The 20,005-nt window shown below is 48.1% G+C and overlaps 1 protein-coding gene across 1 annotated transcript in view; it reads left to right on the top strand.

The window, feature by feature from the left end:
- Nucleotides 1-20,005, top strand: part of Tudor-SN (Staphylococcal nuclease domain-containing protein 1) — a 69,433-nt gene that overhangs the window by 38,435 nt on the left and 10,993 nt on the right. The window contains exons 9-12 of the mRNA XM_077637119.1: nucleotides 1,895-2,030; nucleotides 12,744-12,940; nucleotides 13,384-13,494; nucleotides 13,864-14,112. Coding sequence (XP_077493245.1) covers nucleotides 1,895-2,030; nucleotides 12,744-12,940; nucleotides 13,384-13,494; nucleotides 13,864-14,112 — 693 coding nt within the window. The remainder of the gene's footprint in view (nucleotides 1-1,894; nucleotides 2,031-12,743; nucleotides 12,941-13,383; nucleotides 13,495-13,863; nucleotides 14,113-20,005) is intronic.

The raw sequence follows: 20,005 nt of genomic DNA, 5'->3' as shown, positions 1-20,005 counted from the left end.
TAATAAAAGCCATGGCTATAAAATTTGCAAGAATTCTCAGTTAGATGCAGCTTGCATTGAGCGCAAAACTAGATTGAAATTTTTACTAGTATTATTTTTTTCGACTAATGTACCTATTTCTTAAAATCTACTACCTACAGAGTGTTGAAATTTTGTTCAAGAGTAGCAGCCAGTGCTGTACACAACTGATACAAAAATTATGCGCTTCAAATGAAAACTAGGTTATGTTTTTTTTTCTTTGTCGATGCAATAAAACTGCCACCTATTAGTGGTTTTGTTTAGTCAGAAAAATACAAATGAACTTAGGCTGTTGATTCTAGTACCAGATATGTAAATGGCATTGATTTAAATATGTGAAAATTGTGTTTGCTTATGCCTTATAGTTTCCGAGAAAAAGGCACACAGACATCCAAAAATGTTATGAGGAAAATGCCAGTAAAGTCTCCAAAAACCATTTTATTTGTCAAAAGTTCCTTTGAAAAAAGAGCAACAGCAAGAGCCGTAGTGTTTGAAAAATGTACTACAAACAAGACGAAATTCTAATCCGATACCAGAACTTGTGTTTCTGATGAAAAACCTCAGAGCAATGAATTTTTGAAAGTTTTCGAAACAGTAGACCACATTAATATGCACGCGCTTTCTTGGTCAACGTGACGAAAAAAAGGACGAAAAAATCGTTTTTAAAATCGCGAATACCCAACTGTTATGTATTTCCTGAAAGATAGGCATGTATATACGTTTGAAAATAGGTTCCGCTAACAAAAAAATGAACCGATGCTGAGGCAGCGGTCGAATATCGAGCTTTAACACACCCAACATAGGCCACTGGTTCAAATCTCTGCCACGAGCTAGACTCTAACTTCACTTAATAAGTTTATGCTGCACGAAATGCAAATTCTTATGCCACCACACCAAACACTCCGCAACAAACGGTTGAGCCGCAGTATTCTTATGAAGATTCGTAAAGATATAGAACTAGGAGTACATAGGTTGCTGGTTTGAATCCCTGCTGCTAACTAGGCTGTAACTTAACTAGTAAGTTTATGCTGCATGAAACATTGAATCTTATGCCACCATCCGGAATATTCTGCGGCAAACGGTTGGCCCACAAATTTTACACAAATGTCGCGACTAAGTGGCTCAACTTTGGCACCTGCCAGACAGGTATATATATACTGGAACAACGTAGTTTAGTTTTGAGTTGTGGTAGTTTAGTTTTGAGTTGTGTTTCTCGTGCATCACTCTTCTGCCTGTTGTTTTATTCCATTATGTAACCACTTCGGTTTCCATGGCAACCACTGGGATACAATGTCTTTGCTGTGGAGGCTGCTGTCTTGGATTCTATCCGTGGAATCCGCATAACTGAGGCTCGAAACGTGACCAGACCAGTAGAGCTAATGTGTTCTAAAAATTGAACTGCAAGTCATCAGCCATGGCGCAGGTACTTTTCCAGAGGAGCAGTGGGTAGCCCAAGATAGGTAGGTAGTGTAGCCTTTGGGATCTGTGCCAAATGTCTGTGTTGGCGCACTTGAGAAATCGGTCGATGCTGGCGACATCTGTGTTTCGTTTTTTAATCTCCAATTTCGGTGAGAGTGCTCTCTTTGCGATTCGAGTGCAACATCCTTTCAATACAGGCCAACTTCTGTTGGTCCTCACAAATCGGTTGGGCCCCCAATGGTACTTGTGATGATCAGCGTAGCAACCAGACGTTCTTCCTCAAGCCTGAATTGCATGGTTTGTTTTGTTTTTTTTTTTTCATTTCTGGAGTGTTCCAGAAGTGCGTGCTCATGTCATTTATAGGAGTGATCAACTTCTGTGCCACTTTTGGTAAAAACTACCAATGCGAGATGTGCAAAACACGTGGAACAACTGCTGCACCATCCTCCCTGTGCAGATGTGGGAGGACTACGAAGAGGCCGAGGAGACCAAGCCCCAGGAGGTGATCACTGACCGCAAGGGCAACTACCGCAACGTGGTTCTTACAGAGGTCAAGCCAGACCTGTCCTTCTACGTCCAGTTCTATGATGACGGTGAGCTTGTGTGGGAAATGAATTGAAATTTAAATTATATCCTCCAACAAGAGAATGTTGCAAGGAGCTCAGGTAAAAGCTATGACGACAGCTTGAGGAGCCCCAACTCCCAGCACACAAGGCAGCATAGCTGCCTGTGGCTGAAGGAGCACAAGTAGTTACGCAATTGCATGTACGAGGAAATGGACATGGAAGAGCCCCAGTGAGGAGACTAAAAAAATTGCTGGTGGTTTAGCTCTGGTTAACCCTGGTCGAAAGCGAAAAGCTGCATCTCCCTGGATACGTTTGTGGTCGAGCGACTGGCTGTCTCCACAGCAGGCGTCGCATCGAACACACCTAGCGTTAGGCTGAATGCACCAAAGTGCAAACGCATCAAAGGCGTTTTATGCAGAACCCACTTCGATGCCCTGCGCATGCGATTCCAACTGACGCTTTCCCGCTCCGCTCTGTCAAGGTGTGTGACATCACGGAGGGAGTAGGCAGCACACCTGGGATGCCTCTTTTCCTCCTCTTTGCAATTGGGTGATAGCGCACATCAGCCGCTCTCCATGGCAGGCATCGCATCGATCACACGTAGCGTTCCGCTGAACGCGCCAAAGTGCACCGGCGTTTTATGCAGAACCCACTTTGATGCCCTGAGCATGCGATGCCGGCAGATGCTTTCCCACTTGACCAAGGGTCAAGGTCGAAGTTCAAGGCTAAAGATCAGTGGTCAAAAACAGGATGGTTGGTGTAACAGGCGCTGGTGTCGCTACTGTAGCTGACGCCATGTGTCGAACCTGACTACCACCAGTTATGCTCATGGTTTGACCTCTAGCTGCATTCTATGTGAAACTTGCAGCTGCACTGACCTCTAGCTACATTCAAGGTCAAAGCTCACGGCTCAAAAAGCTGGCGTATTGAAGCTTTACGCTTCAAAATGAAATAAGACTTCATACTATGCGCTCACTCTGGCATCGTGCAAGATGTGGAGGTCCTAGAAAAGCTGCGTTGTATTGACTGCACAATAGTAAGATCTTGAATTAGCTTAGACTTGAAGAGGGAATGGAAGAAACTAGAGAAGTGGAAGCCCATTAACGAGTTAGCGGTAAGAGGGAAAGTATAGGAATTCAGGATATCACTGCAGAACAGATATTAAGCTTTAACTGAGGAAGACGAGCTTAGTGTTCAAACTATGAAAATAATCTGACAGCTATCATTACGGAGGGCGCAGTAGAAGTAGATGGTTTGACAGGATACCGGAAAGCTACCTTAGGAGACGAAAGATTTGATCAAACGCTAAAGCACGAACGTGTCCAACCCACAGACAGAATGGAACTGGCAGAACAATGAAAGTTAATAAATAAGCGCAAGGTGGGCGACATAAGGAAGTTTAATATGGAGAGAATTGAGCATGCTCTAAAGAATGGAGGTAGCCTATAGGCGGTGAAAAAGAAACTAGGAATAGATAAAAACCAGATGTACGCGTTAAAGAGACAAGGAGGGGAAAGTCATTAGCCATATGAATAAGGTAGTTAAAGTAGCCGAAGAGTTCTGCACAAATATGTACAGTAGCCAATGTAACCGGAACGTTAGTGAGAGAGGCGGTAGTGCACAGCAGTGAGACATCCCGCCAGTCACGAAAGAGGAAGTAAAGAAAACCTTAGGAACAATGCAAAGGGGAAAAACAGCTGGTGAGGATCAGGTAACAGCAGATCTGTTGAAGGATGGAGGGGAGATTGTGCTAGAAAGCTAGCCGCCCTGTATACGCAATGCCTTATTACCTCGACCGTACCAGAACCTTGGAAGAACGCTAACATTATCTTAATTCACAAGAAAGAAGACATCAAGGACTTGAAAAATTACGACCGGTCAGGTTACTGTCCGCTGCCTACAAGGTATTTACTTAGGTAATCGCTAATAGAGTCAGAGCAGCCTTAGACTTTAATCAACCAAATGATCAGCAGGCTTTCGTAAAGGATACTCGACAATAGATCGTATCCACACTATCAATCAGGTGATAGAGAAATGCGCAGAATATAACCAACCCCTGTACATAGCCTTCATTGATTACGAGAAAGCATTTGACTGAGTGGGGTCGTCGTGGTGGCTGAGTGGTTATAGCGCTCGGCTGCTGGCCCGAAAGTCGCGGGTTCGATCCCGGCCACGGCGGTCGAATTTTGATGGAGGCGAAATTCTAGAGGCCCGTGTACTGTGCGATGTCAGTGCACATTAAAGAACCTCAGGTGGTCGAAATTTCCGGAGACCTTTACTACGGCGTCTCATAGCCTGAGCCGCTTTGGGACGTTAAACCCCCATAAACCAAACCATTTGACTGAGTGGAAACCTCAGCTGTAATGCAGTCGTTGCGTAATCAGGGTGTAGAAGAGCCTTATGTAAGAATACTGGAATATATCTATAACGGCTGCACAGCTACCATAGTCCTCTATAAAATTGTCAATAAAATTCTAATAAGGAAGTGTGTCAGGCAGGGAGATACGATCTCACCAATGCTATTCACCTCCTGTTTACAGGAGGTGTTCCGAGGCCTGGATTGGGAATGGTTGGGGATAAGAGTTAATGGAGAATACCTAAGTAATTTGCGATTCGCTGATGACATTGCCTTGGTAAGTGACTGAGGACGTAAAGTGCAGAGCATGATCAATGAGTTAGACAGGCAGAGTAGAACGGTGGGTCTAAAAATTAACATGTAGAAAACCAAAGTAATGTTCAACAGTCTCGCAAGGAAACAGCAGTTAACAATTGGTAGCGAGGTGCTGGAGGCGTTAAGGGAATGCATCTGCTTAAAGAAACACTGAGGAGAAATTGAAGTTGGCTTGTATCGATAGAATACCAGCTCCTGATCACAAAAGCGGCGCTCTTACTGAAAACAAAGCTCTTGTAAGGTAGAAGAAAGCAAGAACCAAAATACAGGTATCGCCGCCACAGGCCAATCTCGCAAGTACAAGCGTGGTGACGTCATAGGACAAGAGACGCCACCTTGGAGGAATTTTTCTTCCTACATGGGGTTGCGAATCTCTGAGGCTGACAAAGGAAGGTTGCGCGGTTCAATATTGAAGTAAGTTTTGTTTTAAAACCAATAGTGCACTTTTATCACACAAGGAAGGCAGACAAAAGACAACCTGAATGTTGGAAGCAAAAAAAAACCGATGCTTGGTGGCGCCACAGGTGGCCAGGAGAGTTTCGATTTGTTATGGCACTTCGCGTCTATGAGTTTTGCGTGCCCCGTGGTTTTGTTTTTGATGCGCCTCGATTCACAAGCGCCGAACAGCAGAGGAACTCCAGGTGCCGCTTCAAGTGCTAATTAACCTTTGAAGGAGCCTGTTAAGGCTTGTCAGGTGATCGCCACGGTCAGTGAAAAATTATGATGGCACGATGGTCGGTGATCGTACAAGGCAGCACTTGTGTCTTCGCACGCTCGCCCGGCGAAACGTTCCCGGCTGTGCCAGTCAACTTCAAACTACTTAACGGAAATCGTTTATTAGGGACGGGAGACTAGGTACAAGGCAGTTAAGAAAAATTGCTGATGGCCTAGCTCTTTCAGGCCAGGATATACGTAGTGAAAGCACGGAGATTTCTGCATCGGAAGAGTGCATTCACTAGATGCGCCTCTATTGATGGTTATACCATGAGCCGTCATGGCGGAGTGGTAGCGTCTCCACCTCAAATGCCAAAAGCCCTGGTTCGATTCCGAGCCTCAGCACAGGATTTTTTTTATTATTATTCAGTGAGTGGGCGGGGGGTTTCAGTGGCTCCCATAGATGCCGCCACCGAATACGTTGGTTAGTGGTCTAGCGCAGGCTCTGTTAAGGTGTGTTTATGCTCCGGCGTAACGCGCGCATGCGCTGCACAGCGATGTCATGTCGGCCAAAGCGAGACCCTCTATACTCCATCTGCGCTTGACCGCTGACGTGTTCGGCAGCTTCGGCGCACTCTGACTGCACTGGCGGAGACTTGGAGCATGTCTATATTTAGCGCCGAGTGCGCCAGCCGCCGCCGTTGGAGCTCGGCTAATTTAATCCATTCACAGTGCACATCTGAAGGTATATACAAGTGGGGGAGAGAGCCTGATCCAGTGGACCCGTTCGATCTAGGGGAAGCCGTTGAAGCGTCGTGCGTCGGCTTTAGTTTCAAGCCGCCAACTTTAAGCGCGACCGCCCTTGAGCACCCATCCGTTTTTTCTGGCAAAAAAATAAATAAATAAATAACTTGGCCCTTGCAACTGTGGGAGACCTCGACGCCGCCTGCTGCACCATGCAGCCGCACCGTTCAAGGAATCACAATCCGTTGGCCCCAAAGCCCCGGCCAGCCTCCGATGGGCCCAACACGCGGACCTTGTCCTGGCCCCTCGCGACTCCCTGCACTGAGGTTATGATACTTTGTTTGCAATGGCTGCTCACGGCGGAAGGGGGAAACGACCCGCCGGCGCCTAACCTAACCGTGCTCCCTCAAAAGCATCGCATGCTCTGTGGGGCTGAGGTCGCTGAAATGCAGGCCAGAGTTTTTGCAAGAACTACGTCGTCGGGTTCGGGAACGGGATCCATCGTAACGCTGACAAGACGCCAGTGCGACGGTAGCGACCCCCGATAGGTGCCTTCAACTTGCGGCAGCGGTAGCCTTCATTTCGGCAGCGCTAGCCACTGGCTGCTAGCGACCGCACCGCTAGCCACTAGAAATCACGGAGTCTGCGTTTACGTCACGTTTCACGTCACTACGTCCTATGACGTCATAAGAGTTCTCCGTGGCATCATAAGAGTTCTCAAGTTTGAATCGGAGCGGTGGGAAAAACTTTTTCAACTTCGAATCCAAATTTCGTAGATATAAATGCATCTTTCTCTCCCGGAAGAGTGGCAACAAAGCCATGAAATGCCGAACTATCAGATTTTACTAACAAAAAATTTGATAGAGTTCTCCTCGGTGTCCCTTTAAGGCAGGTAGTGGCCGCTGATCCGGATCACGAGAAGGAAATAACTGGAAGAATAAGAATAGGGTGGAGCGCTTATGGCAGGTTCTCTCAGATCACGAATGGCAGTTTACCAGTATCCGTGAAAAGAAAAGTATACAACAGCGGTATCTTATCGATACTCGCCTACGGGGCAGAAATGTGGAGGCTAACGAAAAGCGTTCAGCTTAAGTTAAGGACAATGCAACGAACTTTTGAAAGAAGGATGATAGGGGTAACGTTAAGATAATGGAAGTGGGCAGAGTGGCTGAGGGAACAAACGCGAGGACACGGCTCTTTGGCACCGAAAATCAGCCCAAAAATCAGATTTTCAATCTTTTCATTTTCGTGTTCCTCGCACCATTCCGCATCTGTATGCAAATTTTCATCATTATACCCCACCTAATTAAGAAGTTATAGCGATTCAAAAATGCAGTACCACACCCACTGCCCTTTAAATTGTGGACAGACGACACCTAATTTCTCTAAACTGAAATTTTGAGGGTTCTGCAATTTTGGAGGAGCGATATCTCTTAAACTATTTGTGCTATAGCTCTCATTCTTGTTTTGTTATAAAGAAAAACTGTTGGACATTGCATTATGACTATAATATGTTCAGTTATTACACGGGAATATTTACAAAATTAATTATCAATCTTGGGTGCCAACTTGGGCTTTTTGTCACAAAAGTTTGACTAGGTGTAACTTTGGTTCAAATTCCTCTAGCACATTAATTCTAGGCTTGTTGCACTCTATGATCCTTCTAGATCACTCTGGCAGGTCTATTCTCATCATGCCATAGAGTGTTTAGTAATTTGCCCACCTCCAAACGACCAATATGGATTAGGTAAAATTTTGAAAACTATTTCATCTACAAGAAAACAAATCAGATTTTTGAAATCAGCATGCAAAAATATACAAATGGTGCAAGTTTCAACCAGATCCACCTATAAATAAGGAAAAAATTTCTAAGAGGGGTGTCCCCCCTTATTGACATCCTAGTCAAAATCAAGAGGAAAAAAATGGGCTTGGGTAGGTCACGTGATGTGAAGGCAAGATAACCGCTGGTCCTTGAGGGTAACGGAGTGGATTCTAAGAGAAGGCAAAAGAAGCAGGGGGCGGCTGAAGGTTAGGTGGGCGGATGAGATTGAGAAGTTTGCGGGGATATGGTAAGTGCAGCTGGCAAAGGGTGTTCTTAATTGGAGAGACATGGAAGAGTCCTTTGCCCTATAGTTAATGGGCACAGTCAGGCTGATGACATACCACGGTAAGAAAAAAATGCGTACACTTTTTGTTCTGCGATTAACACAAAGATGGGTGTACAACATTTACCGTAGAAATGCATGTAAGGGCCGAGCCCGTGTGCAGGCCGCACCCTGCTTTCTCGAAGGAAATATTAAAAAAAGAATTCCTTGCAAGGCTGCCCCCAACTGTTCCACGATCCACGGTGGAATAGCCTTTAAAATGCATGCACACAGGCGCTTCCAGGCGCTACCCATGGGTGGCGTGAGAGGTAGCAGGTCATCGTCATCAACAACTTTTGTTCCTTCTCCGCGGGCTCCCACTAACATCAGTATTGCCAGCTCCTGCTTTTTGTGGCTGTCAACTAAATGTTAATTGTGACTTTCTGTGCTGTTTTTTTTTTTTTCTTGAGCTGTCGCCTTTGGAATTTTAGCACGGTGGGTAAGCATATTGATAGCTGCACGGCTGGCTTTAAATGGACAGTCATAGAGTTTGCTCTTGAACATGGCAACCGTATGGCAGACAGAAAATTCAACGTGGATGAGAGGTGCGTTCAATGATGGTGCAACCAAAATTTTGCATTGGGGAACACAAGCCGCAAAAAGCGTGTTCTTTGATGCAAGCTGTGCAAGTTTCCCGAACGGGAAGCAGAGCTGCTCTGCTATGTGATTTACTTTTTACTTCAAAAAAAAAATTGCCTGTGGTTTAGCTCTGGCTAAACCTGGTAGGTAGTGAGAGCTACAGGCCATGGCTACGCTTAAGCTTCGCTGTGGTTAAGCGATGTAAATGCTGCTGATGATTTACTTGGCTAATCTCTGTCTATGCTTGTTTCGTTTCAAAGCTGAAGTCTGCCTTCCTTCTTAGACGTCAAACTCGGCACGTCTTCTTCTACCCTCGCGGATTCACTGTCAGAGGCTAAGCGAGCTCGTATAGCCACGTCGTCATTACGGTGCTTATTGAGACGTTTGACACGCTCTTCTTCGGTCTCTTCGGCACGCTGTCTCCTCCTTGTTTTGACCCGACGCCGAAGTATGGCTTCTTTCAGCCTAGCCGACTCATCGTTCTCCATAACTGCCGAAGCACAAGGCAGCGTTTCTTTGCCGTCGCGCCAGCGTGTTGGCTACTGGCGTCGCCGGAGGTGAAAATTCAGCGCTTAGAGCGAGGCCACACAGGGAGACGCAGATATCTGGCGAGGCCAGATCTCAGCATCGGCGCTCGCTGTAAATACCTCGTAGGTAGGGATTGGTGGGGCCAAAAGCTGCGGCCCGTTTCTGCGAAGGCAGCAGCGCCCACGATGTCTCCCCACCCCCCGTCTGGAGACGCCAGTTCGTATGCCCTCATGTGTTTGGTTGCCCTGCCCTGCGGGCTCCAAGTGACGACGCCGGTAGACGAGACGCTGACGAGACGCCGAACAAACGCTGCTACTCGCCTCCCGCTACGCCGAACCGTATGCATGTACACAATGCGACAGCCCCTCTCCATCTACTACGCATGCGCACGACTGGCGAAGCGAGCGGCGTCTGCTCCACGACGAGCGCAACGGCGGAGTGATGTCATGCCAGTTGGCGCGCCGAGCGGTGCGACAACGGCCGAGGTGCAACCACGGCGAAAGTGCGGCCATGCTGAAGAGGCGAAGCGGCTGCAGTAATGTAGCTCTAGCTACAAAAGTGCGCATCGCATTTGTCAGTCGCACCCCGAAAATTGGCCCTGTAATCGGGAAAAGAACCCTTGCACATGTGTATATGGTACATCATGTTCCTGTATAGTCTCGTTGTTTTTGAATGCACTTGGTCCACTGGGCCGAAATCTTGGTTATTCCTTCCAGGAAGATTTTCAGTTGGTTATGAAGCCACTTTTGCCACATCTTGCACGTTTAGGTTTGTGGAAAATCGACGACCTCGCAAAGCATCCTTGAACAACCCAAACAGTTGAAAGTTGGAGGGAGCGATATCTGAATTGTTGGGAGGGTGTTCCAGCATCTCAAAATACAACTTTTTGCAAAGCTTTAAAGGGGTCTAGTTGGTTGTAATCTTAGCATAGGGGTATGGTAACTATATTACAGAAGGTGCGACACAAGACAACGAGCGTGAACGTTCACCTGAAATTTATTTTGACCAGTGCATTTCTTTATAAGTGGTGCGCTAGTCACAAGGTCAGAAGGCAGTGATGAAGTGAAAAAAAGAAAACAAGAAAATGGAAGGGAAAAACAGCTTAGCAAGCATTTGACAGATGTCACCCTTCTCTGCCTTTCTGTGCAAGTAGGAACACCTTTTTTTCTTGGTCATATACACATTGCAGACAAGGCAGGGGTGACTAGTGCAATAAAGTTACCCCTGTCACGTGGAAAATATTACCCCTGTCACGTGGACAGGTTTAGTGACACTTTCGAAGTCCATTTCTCTTGAACGAATGGCGCTTTTCATGCACGCTGTTACATGGCAAAGAAAATGTCATTTGGAAATGATGGCAGTGGCAATGGATGTTGCGGCACCTTGTGGAAATTATTTTTGCGTAAATTCTACCAGAATACAATTTTATCGCAAATCTTATTAGTCCAAGTTGGTTTTCAGTGTTTTATTTCCACATCTGTGTGATCTGTGTGCATGTTCTTAATTACAAAAAGCATCACGATCCGAGAAAAGTAATACTCCTGCAACATGGGCATTTCGAATGCCTTCCAACCGAATGTCATTCGACTCAGCTGCAACCTTGTGCTTCTACACAAATTCTTGAACAGCATTCGGCTTAGATACATTTGAGTCCGCGGAGCTCCGCTGAGACATTTGAAATTTTAGAATGCCTTCGAAATGCGAACACAGCCTGCACTGACCAATAGCTCTCACCATCACTTCACCTCGCTCACAGCAATGCTGGACAACTGTTTCGGTTCTGTGGATGTTGAGTTTCATATCTGTTGCTTACTTCCTTCTGCACCTTCTTTAGAAAATACGAGTATATTGTGTACTCACTAAATGAGTGCTTGAAGATCATTATACACCACTGAGCATTTACCACATAAGCGCGAAATTTCCCCAGGAATGCACCGTTGAGGACGACTGTACTCCAGTACTCTTGTTTACATACTGTGCACAAACGGCTAGTGCTTGTTTGCATGACATAAAACACAAGCTGTGCTTTAGGTACGTTAAATAGCATTCTTTTTTTACCGGTTGAACTCTTGCTTGTTTTCGCAGCGTGACAACTCTGTCGGAAGCACCAATGTGATCGCTCACCTAGGGAACACTTGGTAGCTGGTTTGCTGACATCATGCAGGACCGGCGCTTCTCGCTAATTGTCCCTGCTATCTCCAATGTGACCAATACTTAATTTTAAATCACTTTATCACAGTCTGCGTCACCGTTGTGTAATGCGCTCGAGTGGTGGTGGTGGTGAAAACTTTAATGGACACGGGGGAGTTTAGGACACGCAGGTCCTTGGGCCCCCGCACAGCCCCACTTCACTCAAACGTTCATGTCCCGGAGGCTCATGACGGTGGCAGCCCGGCCTGTGGCGATGGCTTGCTTGGCCGGGTGCAGTAGGGTCTCCCAAGCCTCCCAAGTGGTAAGGTGCTCCAGGCCCCCGGATGGATCCGCCGAGCAGAGGAAAAGGATGTGATCAAGAGTGGCTTTGGGGTGGTGGCAGAGGGTACAGGAGGGGTTTGTGCAGTCTTCACCACACAGTAAAAAGTGAAATTCGAAAGGAGTCCGTGGTTTTCGGGCAAATTGCTTGGGCCCACCTTGCTTGCAGGTTCACGTGGCTCTATTTTCACACAAGCATAGCCTTCAGAATCTAGACACTACGACAAGGCCACCGCCCGAGCTCTGTGCACCAGGCTGATGCAGACTGTACGTTCGGTGACCATTCACATTAATTGACACGGCCTCATTTGTTATCCGCAAGTGACGGCGGCGACTGCTGCTGGCTGCCTAAAGCATTGCGTGGCAGTCTAGGTCCCACCAGTGCTTCCCATTCATTGTCGAATTTACGTCACTGTTGTGAAAACTACTCTCTTTGGCTATTTGCATTTGCTAAAATGTGGGAATTCGCACTCCATACAATTGCCGAAATTGTACACACGAACCCTGGGGAGTCATTAGGCCTATTGCGGAAGGGGCTCGTCGTCACTTGGCAGAGCAAGAGTAGCTGTTCAACTGTGCGCATTTTTAGTTGCTGATGACCTATAATTCTCATTAAAGGCACAATCAAGGAAATTAGATTAGCAAGTATCTCTAACACTCATTGTGGGACGCTGTACAAATGTCACTCATTGAAAGTGACACTAAATACACTCCTGTGACAGTGGTATTAGCTTCCCAGTGTTTCCTTTGGCCTTAGGGTTGGATAGCTAACACAGAAAAGGAGCATTTCAGGTCTTTTTATAACCACCCAAATAGACGCATTTGCTTTCTCTTTAGCCTACTCTCAGGCAAAAATGCACTTTTAAAACAGAGCAGACACCTCTGTGTTTGGCGCATGAAAGCTTATGCACCACAAAATTCAACAAGCTGACGACAGTTGCCTGATCCTAGGCCCCAAGCTGGAGGAGATGACGAAGCTGCTACGCCAGGAGATGGCCGAGCACCCCCCTGTGCCAGGTGCCCACGTGCCTAAGAAGGGGGAGCTGTGCGCCGCCAAGTTTTCCGAGGACCAGCAGTGGTACCGGGCACGAGTCGAGAAGGTCCACCCCAGCGGATCGGTGGACATCTTCTTCGTCGACTACGGAAATGTCAGTTGGGCATTTTTGAGTACTAGTCAGATGTAAATATTCACTAGTGATTGCGAAGTGCTCATTCCAGTCTGAGTGTTGAGTAATTCTGAATAGAGGAGGGCACATGCATGCAGGTCACTTATGCCTTCACATAAGCTGGGAACCTGATATTGAGGGAGGGAAATGGGCGAGGGCAGAGCCAGTCAGTGTGGCATGCTGCACCTGCAGTCTTCTTCCTCTACGGCCTCACTGGTGACTAGAGTTGTTTCTCACCCGCTCTCACTCTTTTGTGTTACAACATGGAAACATTTACCAGCTGTCAGTTTAAAAAGGAATGGAAAGTTCATTTTTGGGCAGCCACAGCAACGTGCTTGTTAATCTTGGGAGATGTCTTTTTTTTTTTTTTCGGATATGCTCTGTCATATGTAGCTCATGTTTGAGGTGTGGCTCGGTGTGTGCAGCGGGACACTGTGGACTCCTTGTCGTTGGCGCCCCTGCCCTCTCTGGGCATCCGGGACATCCCACCGGCAGCCCGAGAGTACAGCCTGGCCATGATTGCCCTGCCCAAGGACGTAAGTGCTTTCTTCCCTCCGGCGAATCAGGGCAGCACCACTTGGGTGCACCACAGACATGAGAGCATGCTGCTTCATTTCCATCGTTGTGGTTTTACGTGAAATTTGCAGTGGCCTGGTTGACAGTGCATTCGTACCTTGCTAAACGTGCTGCTGTGGGCAGTCTTTTACAACTGGCATAATATGCATCGAAGCAGCCTCTTGGGTGCTACTCAATTTCAGCACCCGGGTGGTGTTACAAACAGCGCAACAACCACAGCGCCACCGCTGGGTTGTGCAAGTTTCGAGTGCTCAACAAGAGGCTAGCTAGCCCAAATCGAACTTGAGTGAGTTTCGAGTGCTCAAGGAGGATTCTCTTCCCCTGTGCAGCCAGAGCAGGCGCAGGAGGCCGTGCAGGCATTCCAAGAAGAGGCTGCTGGTGAGCCGCAACTGCAGCTGAGCGTGGAGTACCGGGTGGGTGGCCAGGAGTATGTAACACTGCTGACCCCGTCAGGCACTGACATCGGCAAGGCCTTGCTCCAGGAGGGCTGGGTGCTGCTCGAGGAGCGGCGCGACCGCCACCTCCAGGAGCTGCTCCAGGAGTACACAGCCGCCAGGGACTCTGCCAAAGCCAAGCGGGTGCGCTCCCTTCCTTCTCTGACATGTTCGTGGGAGAGCAGTGTGATGGCTTAGTGATGGGCATGTCCAGTCCAGTTTAATGTGTTTTATTACCTTCATAAAGGCAAACATAGTCGATCCCATATACAGTAGAACCCCGCTGTTACGTTCCTCACTGCTGCGTTTTCCCGGCTGTTGCGTCGTTTTCGTCCGGTCCCGGCATAGCTCCCATAGGATTTAATGTATTGGGTACCCCGCTGTTACATTGTAGCTGTGAAAACGTTCCCGCATGATACGTTGCAACCTGGCACCCCGAACCCGGCCGGGCAACGCGCGCCAACCGCCATTTTGACAAGTCTTGGCCAGGCTTGGCTACGGAATTGGCTACAAGACTATGGCCTCCGAGATTACCCCATTGCACGTTGGTGGGTAATCTCGGAGGCCATAAAAAGCCGCACGCGAGTTGGAGAGATTGCCACTAGATGGCCACTGCCTCGTCAGCCGAAGCGAGTAAAACCCACGGGCTTGCAGCAATCCAGTCTTTCTTGTTTGTGCGGTTCAACCCATCCGAGTCCGTGTCCTTCCGTCAACAGCTACGCTGCCTACGCCTCGTCGGGCCTCGCTAATCCAGTCTTTCTTGTTTGTGCGGTTCAACCCATCAGAGTCGTCCGTGTCCTCCCGTCAACACCTACGCTGCCTACGCCTCGTCGGGCCTCGCTAACACCGCGAGCGATTTGTCGTCCTTTGATGGCGTCGCGCTAGCGCAAGGCGCTTTCCCTCGAGGAAAAGCTGGATGTTCTCAACGCAGTCGACAGGCAGCCAGCGCGGAAAAGAGTCGACGTCGCCAAGGACCTTGGTCTGCCACCCTCGACGCTTAACAGCATCGTCTCGAAGCGTGCTGAGATACAAGGGAATGCCGCGCTCTTCTGCCCGAAAGCTAAGCAGGCTCGTGGCACCAAGTATGGAAACCTCGACGAGTCGCTTCTTACTTGGTTTAAACAAGCTCGCGCTGCCGGTGTTAACTTCGACGGCAGCATTTTGCGCGAGAAGGCGATGGAAATAGCCGACCGACTGGGCATCAGTGACTTTGCGGCGTCAAATGGCTGGATCGACCGTTTCCGGAAGAGGCACGGCATTGCGTATAAGACGGTATCTGGGGAAGCAGCAAGTGTAAACTTGGAAACAATCGACGATTGGAAGGCCACGCTATCTGCCATAATTGAGGGGTATGAGCCTTGTGACATTTACAATGCCGACGAAACGGGTCTTTTCTTTCGGGTGCAGCCATCCAAGTCGTTAAGCCTGAAGGGCGAAGCATGCCACAGAGGCAAATGCAGCAAAGAACGATTGACGGTGCTCCTTTGCTGCAACATAGATGGCTCGGACAAGCTGAAGCCATGGGTAATCGGAAAATACCGAAACCCACGGTGCTTAAAGAACATTCGCCTGCTGCCATGTCACTATAGAAGCAACAGTCGTGCATGGATGACGGGTTCTTTGTTCGAAGAATTTCTTCGTTACTTCGTCAACAAGATGGGCTCCCAGTGCAGGAGTGTTGTCCTTTTTCTGGACAATTGTGCTGCCCACCCGAGAGACCCGTCGTTTCTTCGGAACGTTAAGCTTGTTTTTTTTCCTGCAAACACTACAAGCCACTTGCAGCCGTTGGATGCCGGCGTCATAAAGAACTTAAAGCACTGGTACAGGAAGTCCATCGTAAAGCGCTGTCTGGCGTGTATTGATCGCGGACAGCAGCCTACGATCATTTCAATACTGGACGCTATGCACTACGTCGCTTCAGCGTGGACTGCAGTGAGCGCGTCAACTGCACAGCACTGCTTCGCGCGGTGTGGCTTTCGCATGGACGGCGGAGAGGAAACTGCCATGGAAGCTGAAGAGACGGAAGCAGCCTCTCATGATCAAGAGCTGAGTGAAGCTTTGAATGCGCTGGGTGCCACGGGAGTCACGTATGACGACTACGTCGCCGTGGATGCTGCTGTCGTGACGTCCGAGTGTCAGAGTATCGCCGAGATTGTTGCAGACTCGGTCGCGAGTGAAGCCTCAGACTGTGATGACGACGAGGAGCACGAGCCGCATGATTCCGGGGAGTTGGCGGACCCGAGCTTTGGAGAAGCCGTCGCGGCTCTGGACCTCCTCCGCAGGTACGTCGCACCTCAAAGCGACGCTGAGAGCAATGCGGCTTTCCAGGCCATCGAGAAACGCGTGGTGTTTTCCAGCGAGCGGAAAAAACGGCAATCGACCATTCTCGATTTTTTTAAGACCTAAGCTCACTTGATGTCGAAATAAATTGCTTCAAGGCAAAGCTGCACTGTTTTCATTAATTTTCGGACCTTTCCTCAATGTTGCGTTTTCCCGGCTGTTGCGTTTTTTTTTTTTTCGCGGTCCGGTGAAAAACGTATGAACGGGGCTCCACTGTATATAGAAAAATTGGTTAATAATGAACAGTCGTAATATCTTGAAAGTTTCATGTAAAGGTGAATCTCTATTGTTTGTAGTTATTGAACTTTCATTCAGCAGAATGTTCACTACCATATTTACATAATTGTAAGTTGTCTCGAATGTAAGTTGACCCTCCTCCCCCCACCAACATCATATTTTAGAAAAAATAAATATTTGGAGGTCGTTTAAAAATCGCGGAAAAAGTTGATTTTTTTAAATGTACTTTTCCGAAATCTACAGGTAATAATCCTTAAATTCACCAAGTTTCCAGTCCTGTGGTTCAGTATTTTGAGTGCACGATCAATTTATAGCATTTCTGTGAGCTGAATTCTACACAAAAATGCTTTTTGTCGCGGCGCATACTCTTTTTTCCACGCGCATGACCGCAGCTGTCTTGGTCTCGTTGGAAAGAGCGGCTTTTCTTCTTCAATTTCCCACCACAATTGGCTCCGACCGTTCGCTGGTGACATCGAAATCCGCGCACAAAGAAAAGTCCCAATGCGCGGCCCTGTTCGTCGAGCTAGCGCACGTGACCAAAAAGCGCGCTGTGATTGGCTGCGCGAGGCTCCCGTCGTCTGCTCCACTCCGCAGGCAACGCGTCGACGCATCTCTCCGTTCTTTGTGACAAGTGTGCAACGAGGTCCGATCCAACGGAAAAGTTTGTCACGAGGCACAAGTTAGGCAGAAGGAAGAAGCGATCTCTTTATAACTTCCAGAAGCGTGCCATTCCTTCGGAGAGCATTGAGAACAGTCCGCCGCCACCGGCAAGCGATGCCGAAGCCGCGGACAGTGCTGAAGTAGGCCTAGCCAGCTCGTCGACGAGTACAAGTGTTGCGGACAGCGGCTGCGTTCGGCATAACACTGCAATGTTGCAGCATATGGATTTGGTGAGAGAGGGGTTGAAACGCAAGAGAAAATTCAAGTTCTTGCTTCAACGCCAGCAATGACGCGAAAACTGGATTTTCTCACTCGTGCTGACTACGATGCGGTCACGCCAGTCGACATCGAGCCAGGCTTCGTTATCGTCAACTTGAACTCTGTGAACGCAAAGTGCAAAGTCCGCTGTGGTAGCGTCACTGTAGGCAGAGGCGAACGAGAATATGGCCTCGCCATAAAGATTGTTATCAGGTGTGCTTGCTGCGGTTGATGTTGCGTCGGCGTGGAGTACGCCCTGCATGAATGGTAACCAGAAGGCCAACCCTTGTGTTGTGAACATTCTTGCTGCATGCCCGATGCAAGCCACTGGGAATCGGCAAATGGCGCTAAACGGCGTTTTTGCCACGATGAACATTGCCCACCGCAGCCTTCAGACCAAAACATGGCAGAGGTATGTGAAGATGAAGTTGGCGCCCGCGGTGGCTCTTGCTACCGAGAAGCAGACGACTCAGTGCGTGCAATCAGTTCGGGAGCTGTACGACGACTTGAAGCTAGGGAATCCCGGAAACATTGCCGTGTCATACGATGGTTCCTCAGTGACGCGCGGCCACACGTTACACATTGGCGTCGGCACTGTCATCGAGCTCTTCACGGGGCTAGTTCTCGATTTTGTTGTGCTCTGCAACTTCTGTGCTGGTTGTGAGTGTAGGCCAAAGGAAGATGATCCGACGTACAAGGCTTGGAAGCAGGTGAAAGCTTGGAAGGAGGTACAAGGCTTGGAGGTGAAATGGAAGTTGAAGCCGCCCTCATCCTTTTCCAGAGGTCACTACGACATAACCTGAGGTACACCACCCTTCTCTCAGATGGTGACAGCCGTGCTTTTCTTGCACTGCAGGAAGCCAGAGTGTATGGGTACATTTCGGTGGGAAGAAGAAGACTGTACCAACCACGTACAGAAACAGATGGGCACAAGCTTGTGAAACCTCATCACAAAGCATAAAGGACCTGGATGCCTTGGTGGTAAAAGCAAACTGACCACTGACCTAGTTGCAAAGCTAACGGGGTACTGTGGCTGGGCCCTGGAGACTCACAAGGATGATGTTCAGGGAATTAAGAAAGTAGCAATGGCCACTTATCACACAAGATCAAATGACCTGGTGTCAGACCACAGCCATTGCCCACCAAGACCGAGCTCATGGTGCTGCCAAAATGCAGCAAGCGCTAAGGGCGAGACAGCTCCTAAGTACCGCTACAGTACTCAGAACAGCGATGAGTCCCCTCACTCCTTGATATGGGCATTGGCTCCGAAGGAAAAGCATGCCTCACTGTTCACTGTACAAGTTGCAGTGGCTGAGGCTGTGATGAGATTCAGTGCTGGCTTTGAGAGGACATCTGCAGCTGCACCTCAACCCTGGAGCACTGAGCACGAAGCGCACGGCGGAGAAAGACCACCGCCGAGCAGTGGCATCTGCAAAGAAGCTCAAGACCACTTTGGATATGCAGCATGCCTTCAAAAAGTGCCATTTGGGTGGCCGTAGCCAGACTGACTACATTCCTGGTGGCTTTTAGTTACATAGGATGTAAAATATGGCACTATTTTTTCTGCATTTTTGATTAAAAGTGAATTTATTATTTTTTATCATTTTCTCAAAACACCCATTTTTGACTTCTTTCTGATTTGTGGACACAATATCTCGGCCTTCAAGGCAGGTAGAACCATAATTTTTGTTGTGAAATGTAGCTAAGAGCGCAGAGCACGCAATGTTAAAAGCAGATTTTGGAATTTGGGTTTGAAATTTCAGCCGTTCTGCTCTATATCAGACAATAGGGTACCCATGTTTTGAACAGTGAACTTTGGATTGCTCTCGCATTGCCAATATTTGTTACATCAAAAAAGTACTCCTAACATTGTATTCACTGTGCTTTCTAGTACCTAGCCATGTGTTAATATCAAAGTGCAGTTATTGTTTCATTGTTTGTGCAAATTTTGGACATTTAATTTCATATATCTTCGTAAGTAATTGACCTATTGAAAAACAAATTAGAAATTTGAAGTCAGTGCAAGAAACTGAATAAGACTGGCAAATTTAATCAAATTTGGCCAGAAAATAAAAAGCAGCTCTAGGAGCCATGTCCCCCCTTAATAGTAGAATGCAATAGTATTATCCTGCTGCCCCTTCTTATCGCCAGCCGCTATCTGCTGCCGCGTGCGGGCGTGCCGTTGGGCACATTCCAAAACGAAAATGTATTAGTCACTGGTCTGCTCGTACTTACTTGTGGCATCGCCCAACTAGCGCTGCTGTCGTGATTGCTGCTGCGGTCCCATAGCACGTCGTTCTAACATCGTTGTTTAGTGAAAGCCCGCACTTCGCAAACAGCCAGATCACGACATCGCGTAGAACAGCTGAAAGTTTTGCCTCGCTGCAGCTGCCACACCTGTATCACCTGTTGCCAACTTCGAACTTGCGGCCCGGCGTGCAGTTGTTAGTTTCTTTGGCATGAAGAACGACAGCAATCTTGAGTGTAGCTGTGAATGAGCGCCGGTCACTTACCGGACCCGCAGCACAAAAGACGACTGACG

The sequence above is a fragment of the Amblyomma americanum genome, chromosome 9 (genome assembly GCF_052857255.1).
Source record: "Amblyomma americanum isolate KBUSLIRL-KWMA chromosome 9, ASM5285725v1, whole genome shotgun sequence".
Taxonomy (NCBI): Eukaryota; Metazoa; Arthropoda; class Arachnida; order Ixodida; family Ixodidae; genus Amblyomma; species Amblyomma americanum.
Note: the sequence above shows the minus strand (reverse complement) of the source record. Positions and strands in the feature narration are given on the sequence as shown.